This window comes from Dendroctonus ponderosae, unplaced genomic scaffold, assembly GCF_020466585.1.
Source record: "Dendroctonus ponderosae isolate FM_Combo_2020 unplaced genomic scaffold, Dpon_F_20191213v2 Dpon_F_20191213_4, whole genome shotgun sequence".
NCBI classification, from domain to species: Eukaryota; Metazoa; Arthropoda; class Insecta; order Coleoptera; family Curculionidae; genus Dendroctonus; species Dendroctonus ponderosae.
Genome location: NW_026018611.1, coordinates 16,074,106 through 16,096,841, shown reverse-complemented (window position 1 = coordinate 16,096,841; position 22,736 = coordinate 16,074,106). Strand labels below are relative to the sequence as shown.

The window sequence follows — 22,736 nt, the reverse complement described above, 5'->3', positions numbered from 1 at the left end:
GGTGAAACTAGAATTTGGTTAGAATTTTTTGGCATCCTAAAAAACGACTTTTCTTCTCCTTACTGCTGTTTATAATTATTACAACCGTATTCTGCACAAACAGAACCAAGTTTGCTAGACATTGTTTCAAGAAATTGAACACAACCACTATTGAACGTAACAAAAAACGATAAAACGATATCGTAAGGCAAGACAAGGTATCCCAGTTTACAACTCTTTCCAATAGAGGCGCTGGTGTAAGAGCTTCCAAAAATCGTGGAAAGTTGAACGTATTAGTATCAAATACTATAGTATAGTAGAACTTACTTAGTATAGTTAGTATTTGATATAATTTATCAGCTAGACGAGTAAAAACATACCTGAATCATTTTCCATTTCGTCATTATCCCAGACATATACATAAGGTGAGGTAGGTGTTTTATTTTGATTGGCGATTCCAGAATCTGAACGAGATACCATTTTCAATGATGTGATTCCATCGCTAAGTGGTTCCATTGAAGGTACAAAATTTCCGCCTAACAAATTAAAATAAAAAAAAAGTGTGGTAGTGACTTGCTGCTATACTACAATCCAAATATTTACTCACCCACATATGCAAGTTTGCCTTCAGAACTTCTCTCAAACATCGATGCTGAAAATTGATCCACCTCTTTGTTATGCCAATTTTGACACCTTAGTTGGCTTAAATGGGTGACGTAGCTTGACATCAGCATTGGCGAGTCGACAATAAGTCTATTCACCTATAGAACAAATTACAGGTTGGTAACTTCTAAAACTTTCGACGCTGAAGTTTCAGTACACTTACTTGCATGTGTAGATCAACTAAGGTGAAATCTTCTTGACTACCCACAGCTGATGCATAACTGGTATTGCTAACACTATCAGAGCTGTCGTTTAAAACATCACTTATAGTACTTTCTTGTTTTTCGAAAGGTTGCTGCCCATTTGATAAAATTCTTGGGCTAACAGATCGGTAAGTGGGGTATCGATATGGTGTAACCAAACCCTGCACTGTCCTACAGAAAAATATCAATAAATTATCCGGTTCTATGATAAAAACGTTTTTCTTTTAAGTTACAAAAAACTAATATTAAAGACAGAAACTTTTACTTTATAACGCAAATCCCCAATACCTGTGTTCGGGAGTATGAATTTCATGATCGCTCCTATGACTCGAAAGTCGCAATTTTCCAGTCTCAGGTGCAGAACCGGGAGCTTGCATCGATCTGTTCTGCATTCCGTTCCGGTCCGTTACAATGCTCAATTCGCTGGAAAATTTTTTCCTGAAATCAAATTAATCAATCACGTTTTTCATCACCCAGAATAGAAAATTTACCTTTGAGGAGGCACGCTGCTACTTTCCTGCTTCATAAACGTGTCCCCTGAACTTAAAATTGAATTTCTCAAGCTTGAACTTCTAGATGCTACGTTAACATCTTCATCTGCCGAGAAGAAAGCTTCAGAGTGATTTTCACTTGACATCGATGTTGTCCTTTGAACCTAGAAGTTATAAAAAGTGCTTGCAATAAAAATTACAAAGCGAATATTACTCGACCGAAACACTTGCGGCAGAGACAAGATTCTGAGGAGATTTATGCAAATCAACAAATTCTTTTAGTCCAGGAGGATTACAGATTGGCATGCTCTAACGTGACGTAACGTAGATATCTATTGGAATCGCTCGGGAATGGTATACCTATTGAAAATATCGAGGCGCGCCAGCCTCAAGTGAAAAAAAAATGCGAAAATCGCGTTTTTCTTCAGAAACAATCGCATATAACTCGGTAAGTATGCATTTTGGAGAAAAAATGTATGTTCATTAATTTCTTAGCTATAAAATGCTCAATAAGATAGAGTTGGTGCGATTTCCGACGATTTGAAATGTTCGCTGCAAAATGCTCGAACGCACAAAAAACTACGTAAAAAACAAGGTAGCTTTAAATTATTTATTTAACAATGAAAAAATATCCCAATCACGTCATACATTTAGAGAAAAGTACTTGCCTGCAATGCAATACGAGAGCCGCAAGGCCGATTAAGATCGGACGGACAGTTTTTGCATAATGCAATTGTTGATTAACGTAATTGGAAAAAATTACCTTTTTTTCAATTTTGTGCCAGGCTCAAAGTTACGAATAATTATTTGCGTCCGCGGTTTTACCCCTTCTCGAAGCCTTAAACTATCATATACAATTGCTATATCAACCATTTTTCAATTTTTAATTACTTTTTTAGCAGTTTTTAAAAGTTTGAAAATTTTGGCTTATAAACAAATTAGCCTGTGATGCGGGACTTGCAAGTGGGAACCAATAGGAAAGTACGGAAAGATAGTACTCGGAAAGACGCTTCTTTAAGAAAAAAATATTCCAATTTGGTTGAGTAGATGTTGAGATATTAACTTCCAAAGTTGGGCAGCGTATACCGCGTAACGGTTAACGATATAACACTTAAATATATACCAGTCGATAGTTTTTCCAAGACCTTTTCGCATCTGCTTTGAAAAATTACATTGCACGTGTGCATCACGCATAAAAATTTGTTTAAATATTGAATAGTGCGCGCTCGGATCCGAAATTCGGAGGGACAGGCTGACGAAATCGGCGTGCTCCCTTCAGAATGATGTTTTTGTATATACATTTCTCAAATGAAGTTAAAAAATATACAATCGGTTGTCAATTTTCATAATCAAGGATTTTTAAATGTTAAATGTTTTAAATGTTTAAAAATTAGTGCAAATTATAATATCCTTATTGGGCATATCTTGTTCATTGTAAATTAGTATTAAATTGAAGAATTAACGCGCAATAATATCACAAATTAATTTAATTGTTATTTAATGCATATCGTACTATGAATAACAGGAGACAAGTTATAAATAATTATAAAATTTTGAGAATTTCACTAAATTTACATAATTTACAGAATTTATGTCTGATACAAACTCATTTATTTGATTAATTGGCATACTTTTGTTTCCTACACGGAATTTCGTCATCGCTGTATTTGTTGTCGGAAACGCATTCTTAAGTTGTTAATATGTGCAATATATGAAATGCATTTACATGGAGTTGTACATCATTGTCGCCATCAATATGAAAGTTCGCTACTTCTACAACATATTTTTCTACATCTGTATTACTGTCTAGTATATTTTCTTCACAATTTTTACAAGTTTGACCGTGACATCTTGCGCAATAATCGGAACATTTTAATCCGTGTCTTTCACATCTACAAGATTTCGTGCAGCCCCCATTGTACATTTACAACTAATGTCACCTAATATATTGTCAGGAAGTAGTAAATCAGTTGTATATGCTGGTTGTCATTTATTTTCTTTAACACTCCAACCCCATTGTGTCGGATCCAACGAATTACCGAGCCATTGTTGCAGTTAATAATATCCTCTAAACGTATGCTTTTTTGCAGCTGATTCTGTTGGCGGAAGCATAGCTAAATTAAAAGCTTTCTTCGTAGAGCTACTTTTAAAACTTCAAAGTTCCTTCGATTAAGCTTGTATTTTTCTCTAATAATTTCATAAATAATTTTTTTTCTTGTTTGAAAAAGCAGATGTAGTATTACATCCAGTGAAAGAGTGAATAAAGCAATCAATTTTTTCTTATTTTTGCCGATAAGAGATGTGGAACTGTAAAGCCTTTCAGCTGTTTTTCCTCTCCTCGCTTTGAAGAAATTTTTTTTTTTTATTTACAGGCGCAGTTTGTGCTAAAATTACTAATCTCTCTATATCTTCAACTACAATAATTGCTGGATTTTTCTCGGTAGCTAGACTTATAGCGGTTTCAAAAATTGGAGTATTAGCGTCTTCTTCTAGCCAAGGCCAGTACGATATCCAAAACATGCATTTTTTTCTCAATTTCGATGCTCGCGAGGGATGTGCCAGAAAGCGAGCTCTCCGATTTTGAAGCGCCCATTTCAAGTTTCCCAGCTTATCCCCACCCCTCCTAATTTCAGCTCCGCTACTACAGCGCACTACACAATGTTTATACAAATTTTTGTCCATGATGCACACGTGCAATGTAATTTTTGAAAGCAGATGCGAAAACATCTTAGAAAAATATATCGATTGGTAAACAATTTATTGTTACACCATTACCGTCACGCCGCATACCTTGCCCAACTTTCAAAGTTAATATCTCAACATCAGCTGGACGGAATTTGATATATATATTTTTAAAAGAAGCGTGTTTCCGAGTCTTCTTTTTCTATAGTTTCCGATTTGTTCTCACTCGCAAGTCCCGCTTCACAGGCTAATTTGTTTATAAGCCAAAATTTTGAGACTTTAAAACCGCTCAAAAAGGAAGTAAAAATTGAAATATGGTTAATATAGCAATTGTATATGATGAAGGTGTTAAGGTTTAAGGGTCCAAGAAAGTGTAAAAGCGCGGGCGCAAAAATAGTCATAACTTTGAGCCTGGCAGAAAATTAAAAAAAAGGTAATTTTTTTCAGGTAGGTTAATTAACAACTGCATTATGCAAAAACTGTCCGTCCGATCTTAATCGGCCTTGCGGCTCTCAACTTATATTGCAGTTGTACTTTTCTATAAATGTATGGCGTGATTGGGTTATTTTTCATTGTCAAATAAATAATTTTAAATTACCTTGTTTTTTACCTACTTTTTTTGCACTTTCGAGCATTTTGCAGCGAACATTCCCAACCGTCGGATATTGAACCAACTCTAACTTATCGAGCATTTCATAGCGAAGAATTTAATGAGTATACAGTTCTTCTGCAAAATGCATACTTACCGAGTTATATGCGATTATTTCTGAAAAAAAAGCATTTTCGCAAATTTTTCAGTTTTTCGTTGTTCATGCAAATAGCACAACTTTTCAAGCTGGCGCACCTCGATATTTTCAATTGGTATACTATTCCCGAGCGATTCCAATAGTTATCTAAGTTACGTCACGTTAGAACCATATTTGAAGGATTTCGTCGTAATTCGCCTGGCCTATTATAATCATAAGTATTTCATAAAAGTATCACATATTTCATAAAAGTTTTCTTATATTTAATTATATTCAAAACTACGATATACAAAAAATTGCAACCTTGCAACAAGTAAAAAAGGGTTAGATAGTCAAATATTAAACTGCTCAACAAAATAAACGTTACACGGCCAAATTTGCCTTCACTTTGAAAGTGAATAATTTCTGACTGCTGCGAGCGATTTGATTTCTGTTATAAGTGTTTTCTAGTCCAATTATTTTTATATCAGTCAGACTTTCTGCAGGGTGACGTTGAAACAATACAAAATTTCTAAAACTTTGACATGCCCTTAATTGAGCAAAAAACGATTTTTCGGATTTCAATATCAATGGCATAAGAACAGACCTCACATCCCAAAAAAAATTTTCATTTTTTCCCTATCTTTTATTTGCAGTGTGATGTTAAAACACAAACTTTTTGGTCTTGCAGTTCTAACATTTTTCCTTTTGGACTGATTTTGAAAATCTACAGCTCTTGTTGAAGCTGAAACTTTAGGAAAATTATGCGCGTTTGAATTGAAAAAATCAAAATACACGGTTGCGTTGAAAGTGAGCCGAATCTAAATGTGCATGTACAGTTGGCGCCACGTAAAAATAGACGAGTCCTAAAGCAGATTTTCCTTATTTTGGTAAATCAGGCTATAAATATACCCTATAAATAGATAGAATAGAAAATAACTCAAATATGAAGGTTCTAAAAAATCCTAACACTGAGTCGATTTCAATAAGGAGCGTGAACTCCGAAGGAATTCCCAAAATTAGTATAGAAGAAATAAGCGCTATAACTTAAAATAAATACCGGTGTGACAGACATCATGGCGCGAATTGCAGAACTCAAGTGGACCTGGGCAGGGCACGATGTCAGACAAGAGTATTGTCGATGGTCAAATCGTTATTACTTTCTGGCGACCAAGCGAAACAAAACGAGGAATCGGAAGACCCTAAAGAAGATGGCTAGACGACGTTAAAGAGGTACGAGCCTGGTATCGCCTAGCCCAAAACAAAACATCGTGGACAGAATTAAAAGAGGCGTACCTTCAGAAGTTGACAACAATGGGCTAAGAAGAACAAGAAGCAAAATCACAGTATCTCAAAAATTCTGATCTTTTATCAAAAACTCCATGACATACCCAACACTTCTTGTTTATTTTGTTGAATTGTTGAAAGTACGTCTAGAGCAGCGGAAAGTATTTAGCCTTATTTTACGGTAAACAGGATCGCACTGAGATAAACTACGCTACGCAAGCACCTGTAGATTAAGCGAAATAATAACTGCTGCTAGAATGGGCAATACGGCCCATAACTTTAAATTCTCCACGCGCGTATAAATACGTCTAGAGCATTAAACACATGAAAAAATATGAAGCTGCAAATTGTCTCTAAATAAACTCTTTTAGGGATTGTAAGTCCTTAATAGCGCCGCATACACCGGCAGATTATCCGTACAGTTCAGATATGTAGAGTATTTGATTCGACAGATCCGGATCGGACAAATTAAATATTTTCCTGTCCACTAATTAACATACCAAGACGAGTGCCGAATCTTCCAGTGGGATTGGAGGTATCAGATCGGATCGGTATCAGATTGGAAGTATCGGTTAGTGGAGTGAAATCTTACGTTTCAGAGACTTGATCTGGCGCGTGGTATTTCAAGTGAACTAAAAGATCTGGTCGTGGCAGAGACAGATTTGTTAAACTAAGTGTTTAAAATGCGAAGCAAGAAACAGATAGCTATTGCTTGTGCGGCATCATAGTGGTTTCAGAAAATCCACGCAAAAAAAAAGTGAGAAGAAAGTGGGTTAAGAATTGGTTATCACGACGAAACGAGTTTAGTCATATGCCCCTTTTGAGAGAGCTGCGGGCAACTGATCCAAATGATTTCCGCAATTATTTACGAATGGACGAAAATACGTTTAACCTTCTATTAAAGCTTGTTGGACAACATTTACAAAAACAAAATACGGTAATGCGACAAGCGATTCCTCATGAAGAACGACTAATTGCCACCCTTCGATTTCTGGCTACTGACAGATCGTACGAAGACTTGAAATTTTCTACATGCATTGCAGCTCAAACATTAGGTCAGCTCATACCGGAGACCTGCCAAGCAATATATAATGTATTAAAAGTAAAATATATGAAGGTAAGAAATAAGCTTTTATTTAGGAATATTGCGAAAAGAATACAAACTACATTTAAAGTAAATCTGAAATGTACAATCTGTACCAATGTCAACCGTTAAATTTTATCTAAATATGTATTTTCTTTAAGCCGGGGAAGTATGGCAATAGCATGATACTAGTATTCGCCCGTACCCACTAACGACGAAATTTGGTCTGCAAGTCCAGATCTGCAGATTTATTTTGTACGAAATTCGCATCGAGTCGTATCTGGGTCGTGGTTAACCATTAACGCACCGATATCTGTGCGGATTTGGCTCGCCACGTAGCAGATATGACAGATATTTCGCTCGTATATGGGGCGCTAATGAGAACACATAATCTGAAAAAAACACAATAATGTGACTGAAATTGCTTGCGTAAATATACGTCTAGAGCAGTTAATACGTCTGGAGCAGTTTAAGGGTTAAGAGTGAAACAATGAACAAAATGACAAAAAACCTGTGCACTGTTGTCCAGAGACTCAGTAAGAACTACGCAACATGGAGTTATAAAGTGCAACTCCTGTTGCACAAAAGCAAATTGCAGAAAATATAAAGTTTGGAAAGAGAAGCCTCCAGAGACAGTATCGGAACAAATAAAGTATCTCACAAAGTAAAGAAGTTGTTGCTGAATGGCTGCTATTATGTAAATTCCGAATTTTTCCGGATTCCGAATTCCTGAATTTAGGAAGTGAAGGGTACCATAAATGAAAACAACTGGATAATAAATAGACTCAGGAGCGACAAGACACATGCTGCAGACAAAAATAGTTTTATGACGATCTTGATACAACCAAGACTGGTCACGTTTGCCTCGCGGATGACAAGAACCGCGCTGAATGTAGAAGGCATTGGATCTGCAGCTATAAAGTACGTAAACGGTAGCGGAAAAACATCAACAATAAAAGTGCGCGATGTGCTGTACGTCCCTGGTTTACGAGCAAATTGAGTAACCGTGAGAAAGCTAGTTCAGGCAGAGTACCGCTGTATTTTCGGAAAGGACGCCTGCACTATCATAAACAAAACGGATGGGACGCCTGCAGCAACGGCAACCCTGGTTTCAAATTTCTATGAATTACAAACAGAAAAAGCTCTTGTAACTCAAGCAACATTAAGCAAACACTGCTCCGAGGACAGACGTTTTGGACATCGCTGGACGAAAGCAATCAAGGAACTAGCGGACAAACAATTGGCGTCAAGATCTCGGACTGCGGGAGGAGAATAGCATATATGCGAGGACTGCATAAAGGGAAAGCTGTCTCGCATACCTTTTCCGAAAGCATAGCAGATTCAGACGTTCGAACTTCTTGATTTAGTGCCCACAGATGTCGGCGGGCCGATGCAGAAGGGGACTCCAGGCAATACACGCTTCTACCTGACCATTATAGACGATTACTCCAGGTATACTTTTTTGTATTTTATCACTCATAAAGGAGAGGCGGCCGATCTCATCAAACCGTACGTGCAAATGACAAAGACGCAGTTCAATAAAGTTTCAAAGATCATCAGGTCAGATCGAGAAAGGGAATACGTCAATAACGATTTTCAAGTATTTCTAAAGAACAAAGGCATTCATGCACAATATACAGCACCTTATTCCCCATCGCAGAACGCTAAAAGGAAAAATGGATCTTTGCTGGACATGTCGAGGTGCATGCTCTTCGACGCCGATCTGGACATAAAGTATTGGGGTGAGGCAATTAATACAGACTACCGAACAAAGCAATGTCCAAAACTCCTTTAGAATTGTGGCATTCAGAAAAGCCCGATTTGAGTAATTTGCAAATTTTTGGAAGCGCTGCATACAAAGTTATCCTCGAGTAACAGAGCAAGAAGTTGGACGTAAAAGCAATAAAGTTAATCTTTGTCGGATATTCAGACGAGTCTATCTAGCTTATCGGTTCCTAGATACCCAAACCGACACAATAAGAATCAGCAGAGATGTTACAGTCATGTCACTTTTAGTGCAAGTCACTGTGTATTGAATTTTTTGGTGTTTTGAGATCTTTTTACACGATGTTTTCGCTAGGAAAAATGTTATCACTGCAAGACGAAAAAGTTTATTTTTTAACATAAATATCCTGTAAATAAAAAGGATAAGGAAAAAATTTTAAAATCGTTTTGAGGTGTGAAGTCCATCTTTATGACTTATGATGAAATCCAAAAATCCTTTTTTGTTCAATTCGGGGCATGTCAAAGTTTCAGAAATTTTGCATTGTTTCATTTGCTACCCCGTAGAAAGCATCAATGCACTAATGTTTTGCAAAAACGCTGACTGATAGAAAAAGAATTGGACTAAAAAACACCTAAAACAGAAATGAAATCGCTCCCAACAGTCAGAATGTATTCCAAAGAGAGGGCAACTTTGTCCGTGTAACGTTTATTTTGTTGAGCAGTTTATTTTGAAGTGACCTTTTGTAACAAATGGGGTTTTAAAGAATCCTTTTTGAGTTTCAAATTAGTAATTATTTACCCCTGAAGAAACTTTCCTTCAAGCCATCTTTTAGTGCTTTTAAGTTGGCATGAGCGACTAACATTCAATTATGAACACTCTTAAGTTTAAATGTATAAACATAAAACTTTTACTTTAAACAATATTGGTAAACTTACTTCCTTTAATAACTTTTCTTCGTTGCTGATTAATCCACCTAAAGAATGATGGCTTTCGCTAGCATTAAAACTAGCTGACATTTGAGGAGTAGTACTCTCAATTGCATTTCGTCCGTAAATGTCGCTTTTCATATTCAAAATATCACTCTTAATTGAGGACACTTCACTCTTGATATCCGAAGTGGTTGTGAAATAATCCACTGCCAACTTAGAATCTGAGGCGCTGTTTTTAGGTTGCAGCTCAGCTGTTTCTATGACGCCCAGTTTAGATTTATCGGAATGCAATTTTGAATCGCTATCAAGTTTTGTGGGGAGATTTAAAGGACTGGTGTCTACGAGACGTGAATATGGCACTTCCTTTGTAACTGTGCTTCTAAAAGTAACCACCAAGAGTCATATCTGAAGAATTTAATGCAAAATAAATGCAATAATTTTCTTACTTTATAGAAGTGGAAGAAAATCGTAGACTGTTCTTTCGCTCGCTGTTACTCAATATGCTATTTTGTTGCCCATCTTGCTCCACTGATTTTTCTTTTTCCACATGTCTTGGGTTACTACCATTTGGCGCATTTTCAGTTGTGTTGAAACTTCCTTGAAGTGTTATCTGGTTAATAATGTATGGTGGTGTACGGAAAATCAAAGCGTTTCCATGAAGAATGCTTTGTCCGTAACCTGGATCCCGTCCTGGTTCACTTATTCTGTAAAATGTACGTTTAATACAAGTAAAAACATATTTACTATGTGTACCTGAAAGCTGCAATATTGACACCTTCTTCTAGATCTTTTCTGCAGGGCTTGAAAAATCTCGGCCCATTTCTATTGTTTCCGAAAAACATACACCCACCGGTGCAGCCACATTTGCCAGAGGTCTTGTTCAGATCAGGCCATAAAAACCACAACTTCTTTAACTTATCGTCGTGCATTTTCAGAAATTTCTGCTGGGTTTGATACATGTTTTGTTCCTTAATGTCGGTAGATATTGCTGACTCAATTATTAAAGGTCCGAAATTTACAGCTCCCACTTCAAGCCATAAATCGAGCGAATCCATATTTTGCCTAAACAAAGGTTCGACTCACGCACATGTCACAATAGTTCTATTTTATGGTAAGGAAATAAAAACTTACTTGCTATGGTTGTACTTATGTGGATGCCAAACGAGCTGCCTTAAGGACATGCTGTAAATTATGCACGAAAGTCCCGAACTAACTAGTTTACCATGAAGATTGCAACTAGCAAGTCGAACGGGGGAAAGCTAAAATACATCACTTTACTTCAAATTCAACTAGATTTAGAGCATCATATTTTACCCATAATTGTAAAGCGGCTCCACTTTCAACCAACCAAAAATCGACTGCATCAACTGCCACACGAACCAGCTTGTATTTTAACTTATGTTCTGAATAAGTTATATTTGAACTACTACTGCTACTGTTAGTTTGATTGCTATCATCGTGCGATGTTGTAGGTATTCTGATCGAAGTTCTAACTTTCTCTTCGCCATCCCTTTTTTTATTTTTTTGTTCTGCTTTGCTCTGATTTGAAATCATACTTGGATTTTTAGACATTAAACTAGTCCCACTGTTTTTCGGTTGAAGTAAATGCTGGATGGCTATAAAGAGAAGAACATATCGATATATTTATGAAACCTGCTAGTAGATTAACTTAAACCAAAATTTTAGAATAGTTATAACACAGATGCACTTATGAAAGTAGAAAATAAGAATGCTATGTTACCAAAAAAAAACAAACCAATGTCTGCAAAAAGACATGTTCACAACCCTACCATTGTTAAGGTATTTAAGAACATTGAAAAATGTTTCTTTGGTATTTTGACATTCGAACTTGCCATTAGTCGCGACGGTTGACCCACGCTATTTTGTGTGCATTACTACCGAAAACTTAAGTCGATAATTATCAAAAGGTGCCTATATGCTTATGCCCTAAGCATAAGCAGTTATAGCATAGCATATATAACATAAGTTGCTACCGAAAACTTAAGTCGATAATTATCAAAAGGTGCATATATGCTTATGCCCTAAGCATAAGCAGTTATAGCATAGCATATATAACATAAGTTGCATAAGCAACTTAGGTTGGAATCTCCCGTGAATGGTATTGAAAATATCGAGGTGCGCCAGCTTGAAAAGGTGTGCTATTTGCATAAAGAACCAAAAAGTGAAAAAAGTAAACTTACTAAAAGTAAGTATATATTTTAGAGAAAAAATGTATACTGGTTCGTTATGAAATTTTGATTTTTGGAAACAATGCCAGAACAGAACCTGAATCCAAGCCAGGAATAGTCCAGTTAGATTAGACTTTAAAAGGCCTGTTTCGGGCACTAAATAGATGAAGGTAAATGATTATTGGAATTACATTTAGGAAGTTTTTCATAGTCTGATTATTGGAAGTTGTTTGGAAGAATATCAGAAGCTGTGATATCAGAATATTGGGACAAAACGGGAAAAAGGACAAACTTTATTCATAATAAAGATTAGAACAAAAAAAATAATTAAAAAAAGTGAACATTTTATATACACATTTTAATGCAAACTAAAAACAAAGAGAAAAAGAATCAAAAAACGAATTTTCTTTAAATTATTAGTGACAAATTTGTCGATTTAGTACTGTTTTATCGATACAAGCTGCTTAATATCAGCCGGAATTGATGAGGTAGCTGAGACACGCACGCAGCTTTCTAATCGTCATCACTCAGTATTGATCGGTGGTAATTTTTGGTTAATTTCATGGTTGAAAATAATTGATCGCAAACATACGTCCTTCCGAACAGAGACATTATTTCCTTTGCCTTTTTGGTCAAAAGTCGAAAATTTTCAGGGCTCCCATAAGATTTATAAAAAATTTCGATGTTTACTGAGAAAAAGAAATTGTTTAAATCGGCATTACTCTGCATATCAATCACTTCCATATATATACTTTATTTGAAGATAACACCAGACCAAATTTCCTTTTTTTAATGAAATTTCGTATTTTTTATTGCATATTCGAGTTAATCTGTATTTTTAATATATCAGTTCGCATATTTGACAATATCCAATGCCAAATTTGACCTTAATTTTTGATACTCAAAGTCGGTTTCCAACTTTAACTCGAATCAGCTTTTTATCCTGTTGCAATCGGTTTCATTCAATTTTAAAGCTTCGTTATCCCGCTACCAACCTATGTCATCGCCAGCTCATTGAAATAAATCATTGAATTTTTCGAAATTTTTGTTTACATAAAAACGTGGACAAGTCGAAAATGCTCGAACATTTTTTCGATTCATTGGTCTGGCTAAAACCGGAAACTTAGTTTCTCATTATGACATTCAAAAATCATTAACCACATCTATTATGTTTCGGTCTAACTAGAATCGATTCATCATCATTTTCTGATTTTTGGAAAGCATTTCAGTTGATCGGTACCACAATTTACCGATTACATGGAGTTAGAAGCAGTTTTGTTTCTTCCATTTAACCGAATTGATTTGACATGGAGTTCAAACTTGTCTTTGTCTCAATACTAATTGGTGTTAATCTGAACCAATTCTAATGTCATTTGACAATTTTATTTAAATTCTTAAAATTTTCCCTCCATAACCGCCTTTACAAACATTTTCGTCTTCCCCCTGTAGCTCACAGAGGAAATTTGTTTTGAACCAACCAGTTGATTTGTCATGTAACTTTCCCATATCTAACCATATGGCAAGGAATAGTTCGAAAATAAGTAAATTTTGCCAAAAACTTTGGTGCTGAAACCTTGCAATTTTTCCGAAATTTCAAAATTTTTTTCACAAAAACGAAGCTTTCTGTCTGGAAAAAAGTAATTCTTTATAAAATCTCAGACCCATCGAGCACTATAACAGTATTTTTTTCAACTTTCCAGCTTTCATAGCTTTCAGAAAATCCCCGAGTTTCCGAAAAATTGCAAATATATCGATAACCAAAAGAGTTCAACTGAATCTAATCAGTCCGGTCAGTCGGCCGTCTAAAGCTCCAAAAAAAAGTTGGTATTCACTTTTTAGCTACGATAAGCGAGCAATTGACGAAATTTTTCCCAATTTTGTGATGTCAAATTTCGGTCAGATTTTGACTTAAGAACTCTTTACTGATCCAAAGCAATCCATTACACTTGAATTCTTTTTCTTTTTTTAATTCCTCCCCAAGTATAGGCTTGATGACGTCATTACGTCCCACAGTTTTGGGAAAATTCAAACTTTAGAGTGTTAATCTAATCTAGCAAAAACATATTGTACCGTGGATGGCCGAGTATCAAACTCTTTCTTCTGCTTCCAACTTTTATTCCACTCTGTACTCTCTACTACGGAACTCTAACTACGGAACAGGAACAAACTAACTTCAAAATTACTGTCAACTTCACAAACAATAACAAAAACACACGGAAAACTCGCTCTTCAGACTCGTGGGGCTTAACCTCTTCTGCACCCGGTCGCTCCTGTCACTTTACTCCTCCCGTCTGGTTCTCGTCGTCGCTTATATAGTTTTCTCCAGGTATCCCAGATAGTTCTAGAAATCTCCAGAACAGGTGCGAAACTTCCCGCTTGTCAGTGTCATATTTGACAGTAAAAGGGGCCCAAATGGGGCTCCATTTACTGAAATACCATGAATTTCGATCCCCCATTCCAAACGTGAGTACTCCAGGCCATTTCCGTTACAATATCGATAATGTACCAAAGCACGTGCCACTAGCTCTTCGTTTGTTAGCTAGAAACATTAAATGTTTCGCTTTACACAAACTCTCATGGAAGCAAAGTTTTCATTTTGCGTTTTGAATGTCAAAATCGCCGAATAATATCAAACTCTTTGACAAAGTGTCTAAAAAACAGTCGCTGCCTCGACCGATTTTTCGATAGACAATTTCGTTTACATGAGCTCTTATGGCAACAAAGACAAAATTTTGACTTTGACCTTCAATTGAGATACCTCAAAATAATTAATGTTATGTTTAATTAATTAATTGCTTAATTAGTTAATGAGGTTTCACGGCCAGATAGTTCCATTATCTGGCTACAATCTGGTGTCAAGATTGTCAAAATCCCTTCATAATTGACTCGTCCAGAGTGCAAAAATGCCCGGCTGGGTTTTCTACACCAGTTAATGGGGAATTCGATAAGTTTAACGAATAGCACAGCAAAAGTGGCGATGGGCAGATCATTGTCCTGTAGAGGGCGACTCCACAAAAAAGGGTACCTAAGGCGTACACTTCGGGGGCAGCGGCAGTCGTTAAAAAACGGTGAATGAACTCGCTTCGCGATCTACGATCGAGCGGGATGACGCCCTGAATTTTAGCCATTTTTTGGTTGTGACCTGAGGAGCTTCGAGGGTACCGACGCTTTCGCCTTTTTCGGTATTTTCGGTTCGTGGTTGTGCTCAACCAAAGTTCTGGTTCTTTGGCTTTCCTCTGACCCTCACGTTTCGCAAAGTGGGCAGAGTCCCCAGAACACTGTTTTTTTCTTAAAACCCAGTTTTGTGACGCGTCGTTTGTTTTTCGATCGCGTTCGTGCGCCCCTGGTGGCTGGCGAACCTCGTTGGACAAAATCGCGTGTTAGTGACCAATCGCGGGCTTTTCGCTTTTTCCGAAGCTACGGGTTTTCCACCCGTGTCGCTTCCGACCCAAGTGCTCCGACTCAAACAGGTGTTTTGCTGGACCTCGGGTGTGGCCACACCCGCTCAGGTGTAAGGATTTTTATTTTTTTTTATTCCAATTTTTTATTATGTACTCAAACAAGATGTATGAAGAGTCTATAAGACAATTACTATCAGAAATATATGCATATTTGCATATGTGATCGTTATTAGTACAAAGAAACGAGATACGTGAAGTAAAATGTGATATTTCGATCTTGAAATTTCCTACATACTCCAGCACTAACTGCATAACAACGGTTTTTTTAGGCAAGGTTACATGTTTCGAAACATATTTGCTTGTAATTGCCAAATTGTCATAAATTGTGATTTCCTGAGGTCGATAAAAAGTATTTTTAGTACAAACATACCTTGCTGAACATGCTGTACATGAACGTTCTGTGTGCTTGGTTCTTTTTTCTTCACCACCGGTTGATATAACACTGCATCATCTGATGGAGAGTTCAACTCGTTCTCTTCGTCGACGACTAATAACAATAGAGTTTCTAAACTAGTCAATATGGAATAGAGCTGAGGAGTAGTCAGTTTGCCGCTTAATTTTCCTAGTTGAATTTCCACTAGCCAGGCATATTCGACGGTGTCCTGGTCAAGAGATTGACCAACATCGGAAAACATCGCATGTCCACGAATCTGTAAAATATAGATAATGTGTTCAAAATATTTCGATAATTGTCGATAGACGATGAACCTACTTGCAATGAACTTAGCGTAAGTTTTCCTTGACTTAAATGCCTATCTTTGGTGGATCTGAGTACATTATCGGAAACTAGTAACACAGCCGGGCTCAAAAGTAATTGTAATTCAGTCTGGTCATATCGTTTCTTCATTTCAAAGCCAAATCTCTCCACTAAAATGATGGGGCAGGGTGGGTCTTTTTCTGTGCAGGTCTGCAAATGCCAGGTAGAGTATGCATCCAATCAACTTACATTAAATTAAATACCCTCAACAGATGTCCTTGCACATCGTGCATTATTATGGACACATCCACTTCTAAAGGCCGATAATACCGATGATCGAAGTCGTCCCTAAGTTCTAATGGAATATTTGCACTACTGTCTTCTGTTTTCAAGTCAGCACTTGAACCACTCTCACTCACTTGCGTTTGCTGCATATCAGTGAAAGACTGATCTTCTCCGAATATATTTTCCTTAAAACAAATTCTTAAGCTAACACCAATGTTAATTTTAAATTATACAGTGAGGTCAAGAGGATGGAACCACATTTACTTTATGTTCTATAATTCTCTTTTTGTAAATACCCAATTTAATATCATCGGCTTTATTTTGTGAAATAAAAACATACAATTTAGATTTTGTTTTATATTTACATACGTAGTATACGCGGTGTCAATATGAAAACTTCCCGCCCTTAATATCTCTCTTGCAGTTTAAAATGTGAAAAATCGGAAACACGTCAATTTTATTTGTAAGGGTGCACACTTTAGATGAATATTTTTAGCTTTCTTGTAGGTGAACTCAATGGGGTTGGTTTCTTGTAGGTGAACTCAACCTCCTAATGTCACCCTTAGCATCTTAAATGGGGATGAGAGTCAAGTGGTACATCGTTTTGGCAAGTCAACTTGCCTGCATTGAAATTTAGGTTTTCGTTGATAAATATGAATCGACATTTACATTGGCGAAAAATGTTGAAACCTTATATCTCGCAAATGAAACGTTGTAACAATCTTGGACCCTTTTGTCTGCAGGCTAATTTCGTACCTTCCTGTATGTCTAATACTATTATTAAGGTCCCTTGTCCTATGTCACTAACGATATTACCTTGAAGTTCATAAAGTTTTTCAAAGCGGTTCCATATAATAAAATAACTGATGGTCCTATTTCCAGCTCTACACTCACTACATCTGGCTTTAATGACGTGGGATCAAACCTTTGATTTCGCTCCAGTGAACTACAATTGAAAGTCTGATAAACCGTTTAAATTTAATTAAGTTTCCTTACCGTTTGCGAGACTTTCGGTGATGAGGAAATCGCATTGGCGACAACAAGATTTCCTCTTTTACAGGTGTCGATATGTCAGCCTGCGGCTGAGGTCCCAGTGGTGGACAAGGATGAAAACTATATGTGATATTTATGGCCCCTGAAAATGCACAATTTTAGGTAATGAAAATAGAGTTTTTCAATAAATATAGCGTTTCTTTAATAACAAATCGACAAAAGTTTAACTTTTTTAATACATTAAAATAGTATCATTTACCGATTGGAATCCACCAAAAATCGACCCATCCGGCGGCATTTTGACACACGTTTCTCCACTTTGGTATTATTTCAGTCTTTTTGGTCGTAGACCCATCCTTAGATAATACTTTCGCATGTTTATCAAGAGAAAGAATAACATTTCTGCTGGTATGAAATTCAGGTATAAAAAGACTTAAATCGATGCTTTCTCCCTAAAAATACGTTATTACATACTGTTAATTGAAGGGTTAAATGGGTACAGAATGTGAAAATAACCAATCATTAAAAGCTTACCTGTATTGCCAAATTAATAGGAACTGAATCAGGCAAAAATTCATCAAACGGCAAGTCAAAGGACATATGTAAGAAGTGGGCACATAACGCTACTTGGGTATTTTCAAGTCTAAAAAAATCAAGCCCAACTTTCGATGTAGACTTCCAATATCACATAAGCGTTGTACCTATTTCGTTGTCCTGCACTACTGCAATCGATCCAATTGTACTGGTTAATCATAGTGACCAGTTCACAATGCTTTAAAGTGAATCCAAATCTCCACGTATATGGCACAAAATGCATCAGGTCTGGTCGAGCTTTTGACGCCCAATCATTTATAAGATCTGTAAACAACATTTTTATAATATTACATGGAAAAATATAAGGAAGTACAATAAAAAAGGATATACCTGTGAAGAACCATTTGTGGAAAAATATTAAATTCACGGTTGCTTTGCAGCCAGTTAAGTTAATTTCCCATAATTGATGTTCGTTCCAAACCAAAGGATAGTGACACAATATGCAAAATTCCAATGTTTCACTTTCAACCAGCTCCCGGAACTGCAAGCTTGTTGTCGCTTCTAAATGAAGCAGTTGCCCGTTTATTTTTGTAGAGTACCCTGTTTCCTTCGTAACCCAAGGTATAGTAACCTGCAATGCAAATATGTTCTGGCTTAAATCGTCTAGTCAACTACCAAGTATCGGTTTTACATATTAAAAACGTAATGTTTTTTGAAATTATCAATATTTTATGCGTACCTCTAAATAGCTGCCAGCACCAACATTGATATGAACCGCATTAGTTTCTTTATCTTTGGTAAATAAAATATCTATAGTCGAATCATTTTGCATTACAAGCCTTACGTCAAACGAGTGCATAACTCGTTTTTCTCCAGGACTTGGATGCTTGGTAACCTGGTGAAAACCAATGAATTAATAATGTGCCGACTTGGACTTCACTATCCACTTACTTCCATTAATACATAATCTTGGGGATAAAAGAATTTAAATAGATGCTCTCGCTGCCTGTCAGCCCAAGGTCCGTAACTGAAATTTGTTCCCTTTCCACATTTGATGTCCACTCCCCATTGAGGTGGACTTGATTCAACTAAAAATTATAAACGAATTTAAATGATACTCTTAAGTCTCATGTACATATAAATGGAACTTCTTTTTTAATTTTTAATATGACATACAAAATTCGTTCGACTCGTTTTACTTATTTACGTTACTAAATTACGAGGAATTTTAACATTTAAGTTACGATCTATCTATTACGATATCGGGGATATCAAATGGATGTTAGAATATACAGGGTGAAATAAACAATTTTCAACTATGAAAATCAAGTTTGGGTTTTATTTAGTAGCTATTCTTTATAATAGACTTAGAACCTGAATGTTCCACAACCAAACATGTCAGAGTTTCACCCAATGAAGAGAAACCTACTAAAATAAAATTGACGAGTTAACTTCAGATAAGCTTAACTAAAATTGTGGATTATTAAAGATATAAAAATAAAGAAGACGTCTTCTTCTTCGGCATTTGCATCTCTTCAATCGGATGATGGTTCTGTTGTTTGTCAGCAGATCCGTTGCTAATATATTCGGATGAGTTGATAGTCTGTTTGTGTATCTGCAGTGAATGATGAATATTTTTTCAGTAACTGCTTTTAGTTGTAGGTCCTGCCTGATTAATTAATTTGGGACAATCCAGGGAGCATTTAAGATATCTCTCAGGCATTTCGATTGAGACCTCTCAAAAATTTCGACGTTTCATTTAGAAGCGTTACCCCATAGGTAGGCTCCATACATCCAAATTGGTTTGAGTGTGCATTTGTATAGTAACACCTTGTTTTCGAGGCATAGTTTGGATCTTCTTCCTAGTAACCAATACATTTTTCTTAGCTTTAGGTTTAGTTGCTTGTGCTTCGTCCAAATATGATTACGCCAAGTTAGACGAGGATCCAGGTGAAGTCCATGATATTTGAGATGAGCATTCTGAGGGATTTATTTCTCATTTACTACGATTGCTGGGCACGTCGCGCCGCACAGTCTATGTAATGTGTGTCGATTTATTCTCGTTAACCTGGATTCTCCAAATTTTAAACCCATTTGCTGAACGTTCGAAACCAAAATTTAAATCTGCTTTTGTCTTTGTACGTTCTAAAAAGAAGGAAACAAAGGCATCAAAATGAAAGACGGTCGATTAGACGCCGCTGAACATTTCGCACGCCATGCAGAAAATATTAAAATTTGGGAACTTCTGCGGATGGGCGGAGCTAACGCATCCCGCAAACTTCTGATTGGTCGGAAGGTTTTCCGCATTCGGCATTTCGGACTCATGGGAACCCGGCTTGAACCGCTTCCCTGTGGAACGGAAGCTCTGAAAGGGTATAGTTTTGTAGTACTTTCATACGTTTCACCTTGGAAAGTTCTGTCTTTGAGATAAGATTCGAGGAAATTATGAAATTTTGTTTGTTTAACTTTTCGATTTGCTTTCCATAGCAAATATTTACCATTTTTTGTAGCGTCAAAGAATTCTTTGGTTGTTTGAATTTTCGTGATTTGCTAAAGTTACAATAAAAGTTCTTTCGATGCGTTGTTAAGATTTCTTTTATCAGAGCTGGAGTTGTGCCACCTTAGTTTCTGCTTTTCAAGGATTTTCTTCTTTATATTGTATGGTGTATCTGGATGTTTAGTTTTGAGTTATTTTAATTTAGTGTAGAGCAAATGACTGGTGAAGAGGATGGCGCTCTGAGTGAGTAAATTAAATTTTCGATTTGTTTCCAATTCTTGAGGAGTTTTGAGAGATACGCTACAATCTAAATTATTGCTTATGAAATTGCTGCACTCATTCCAGTCAGTTTGCTTGGTTTGAAGTCTGGTATAATTTTCTTTTACTGTGATTTTAGTGTTAAGTGCGATGATAACTGGAGAGTGGTCTGAAGATAAGTCTAGGCACTTTATGACTTATCAGTGAAGTGAGCCTCTTAATGCCTTTAACCGTTGCAAAATCAATGATGTCCGGTTGTTTCATTCTGTCTGTTAACCAGTGGGTTCACCAGTATAAATAATTTTTGGCTTGCATGGTTGCATACAGTTGACGACCTTTCGGGTTGGGAGTCAATGTCCTTGAACCTCACCATGGGTGTTTGGCATTGTAGTCTCCACCCGCAATAAACGTATAGTCCAGAGTTTCAAAGAATTCAGTGAACTTAGTTTGTGTGATTGAGTATTTTGGACGAACTGTTGAGATAACCAGTGGTCCGCCCTATCCACTCTTCTATTTTAACAGTTGTTGCCTGAAGGTGTTCCTCATTGTATTTTTCCATTTCATGGTGCTTAATCCTTGACTTAATTAATATTGCAGTGCCACCGTGTCCTTTTCATGACATTGTCAACATTTATCTCGTCTTCTTCGTTTTTCGTTCCTCAATTATAGGTAGAACTTTTTCCGATGAGTTGGTTGAATTTTTACTTAGTAAGTAATCTTTTAACAAAGTTTGCTTCTTCTTAGCAACTTGTGTTACTCCAGGACTGATTATGTTTCTTTTGTTGCTGACTTTAATCGATTCTTCAAATTGTTTGCAATTACTAGCGGTTGGTGAGAGATCAGTTGATGATCGATCCGCCATATTGGCTCACAAGGTGTCGTGGCGCTCAAGACGCGCAGAGCCTAACAATTTTTTTACATGATGCACTTGGTACTTAATTTTGAAGTTTTATAGAATATCCAACGATTAAAAGAACGCCTCGCACACGATGACGCGAGCGAAATACCTAAAAAGCACTGAATTGAGAAAAGAAAGAATACAAGTCAATAACAAATAAAATTTAAATCTGTTTTGCCATACAATACTGCAGAAAATAATTAAGTAAGTTCTAACGGTATACCATCGAACGCGTCCCAAATTTAAAATATCTGAGCTGTTGAATAACTGATGACGTCTTAACTTAGAACTAAGATACAGCTTTATTATATAGGTAGATCTTATCTTGGCCACTTGTTAACGAACGCTTAACTACCTTCTTAAAGAAGCACTCATGGCTAAAAAATATCAGAGACTGAACTAAACTTGACGGCAACGGCCCATTTAGAGCCGCACAGAATCGAGACAATTTTTTCGTAATAAGGTTTTTGCACATGATTTTTTTTTGTTAAAACATCTCTGATGCGGGTTGTTTAGAAGAATGCCTATAGCAAATTTGTACACTGGCCCATTCAGTAAGACAATACTACACACTTGTCAATATGATTCTATTTGTTTAAAGGCTTACAAAAGCTGAGTAGAACTAAACAAACTAAGTCACAATCACAATTAAAATAAGTGTCAAATTTTACTAGTTAAAGTGTAGTTATAATTTAGCCGCCAGTGGGCGTTTGGCATTTTGAACTCGCGAATTCCTCGTCTTGGCTTTGCATACTAGAATCTAGGTCCAAACCAAGGTGGCCGGCCAACTTTTCAAACGCGTATTACCGTACAAGCCATTTGAAAATGCCGAATTTGGAGCCCGATTACCGTACTGGAGATTCATGCATTAGGCCACCCTGGTGACCAAAAAAAAAGTCTTCAATAAGGATTCATGAGGGCTGAGGGCATGGCTGGTGACCAAAAAAAAAAGGTCCCCCATAGTGACGTCATGGGTGTCAATGACACCATTGTCCCATCAATTACATGAAAAAAAAAGGTGGTGCGGGGGTGCGGTCGGGAAAAAGGGATCGTACGGTCAGTCCTGTAAACGAGTCCCGAAGGAAACGCGTTCGAAGACGGTCTAGGGTACGCCAAAAAGAAGGCTACCGACGCCACGCCATTTTGTTTTTTTTT

At 36.7% G+C, this 22,736-nt stretch overlaps 1 protein-coding gene across 7 annotated transcripts in view; it reads right to left on the bottom strand.

Annotated features, from left to right (window-relative positions):
* Window positions 1-22,736, bottom strand: part of LOC109541264 (transmembrane protein KIAA1109) — a 107,531-nt gene that overhangs the window by 67,132 nt on the left and 17,663 nt on the right. For 5 of the 7 annotated variants that reach the window (XM_048665613.1, XM_048665610.1, XM_048665611.1 and 2 more), the window contains exons 1-21: window positions 18,880-19,076; window positions 18,668-18,823; window positions 18,319-18,559; window positions 18,096-18,252; window positions 17,929-18,037; window positions 17,654-17,846; window positions 17,398-17,536; window positions 17,218-17,347; window positions 16,380-16,586; window positions 16,132-16,326; window positions 15,790-16,069; window positions 11,084-11,385; window positions 10,901-11,028; window positions 10,523-10,831; window positions 10,216-10,473; window positions 9,776-10,148; window positions 1,337-1,500; window positions 1,134-1,283; window positions 806-1,016; window positions 587-740; window positions 360-515 (exon numbers count right to left, since the gene is read on the bottom strand). In XM_048665613.1, the coding sequence (XP_048521570.1) occupies window positions 360-515; window positions 587-740; window positions 806-1,016; window positions 1,134-1,283; window positions 1,337-1,500; window positions 9,776-10,148; window positions 10,216-10,473; window positions 10,523-10,831; window positions 10,901-11,028; window positions 11,084-11,385; window positions 15,790-16,069; window positions 16,132-16,326; window positions 16,380-16,586; window positions 17,218-17,347; window positions 17,398-17,536; window positions 17,654-17,846; window positions 17,929-18,037; window positions 18,096-18,252; window positions 18,319-18,559; window positions 18,668-18,823; window positions 18,880-18,885 (4,018 nt within the window). In that variant the 5' untranslated portion in view covers window positions 18,886-19,076. Of the gene's footprint in view, window positions 1-359; window positions 516-586; window positions 741-805; window positions 1,017-1,133; window positions 1,284-1,336; window positions 1,501-9,775; window positions 10,149-10,215; window positions 10,474-10,522; window positions 10,832-10,900; window positions 11,029-11,083; window positions 11,386-15,789; window positions 16,070-16,131; window positions 16,327-16,379; window positions 16,587-17,217; window positions 17,348-17,397; window positions 17,537-17,653; window positions 17,847-17,928; window positions 18,038-18,095; window positions 18,253-18,318; window positions 18,560-18,667; window positions 18,824-18,879; window positions 19,077-22,736 lie in introns of those variants that run through there. The other 2 variants (XM_019910072.2, XM_019910074.2) reach the window with 2 other exon arrangements.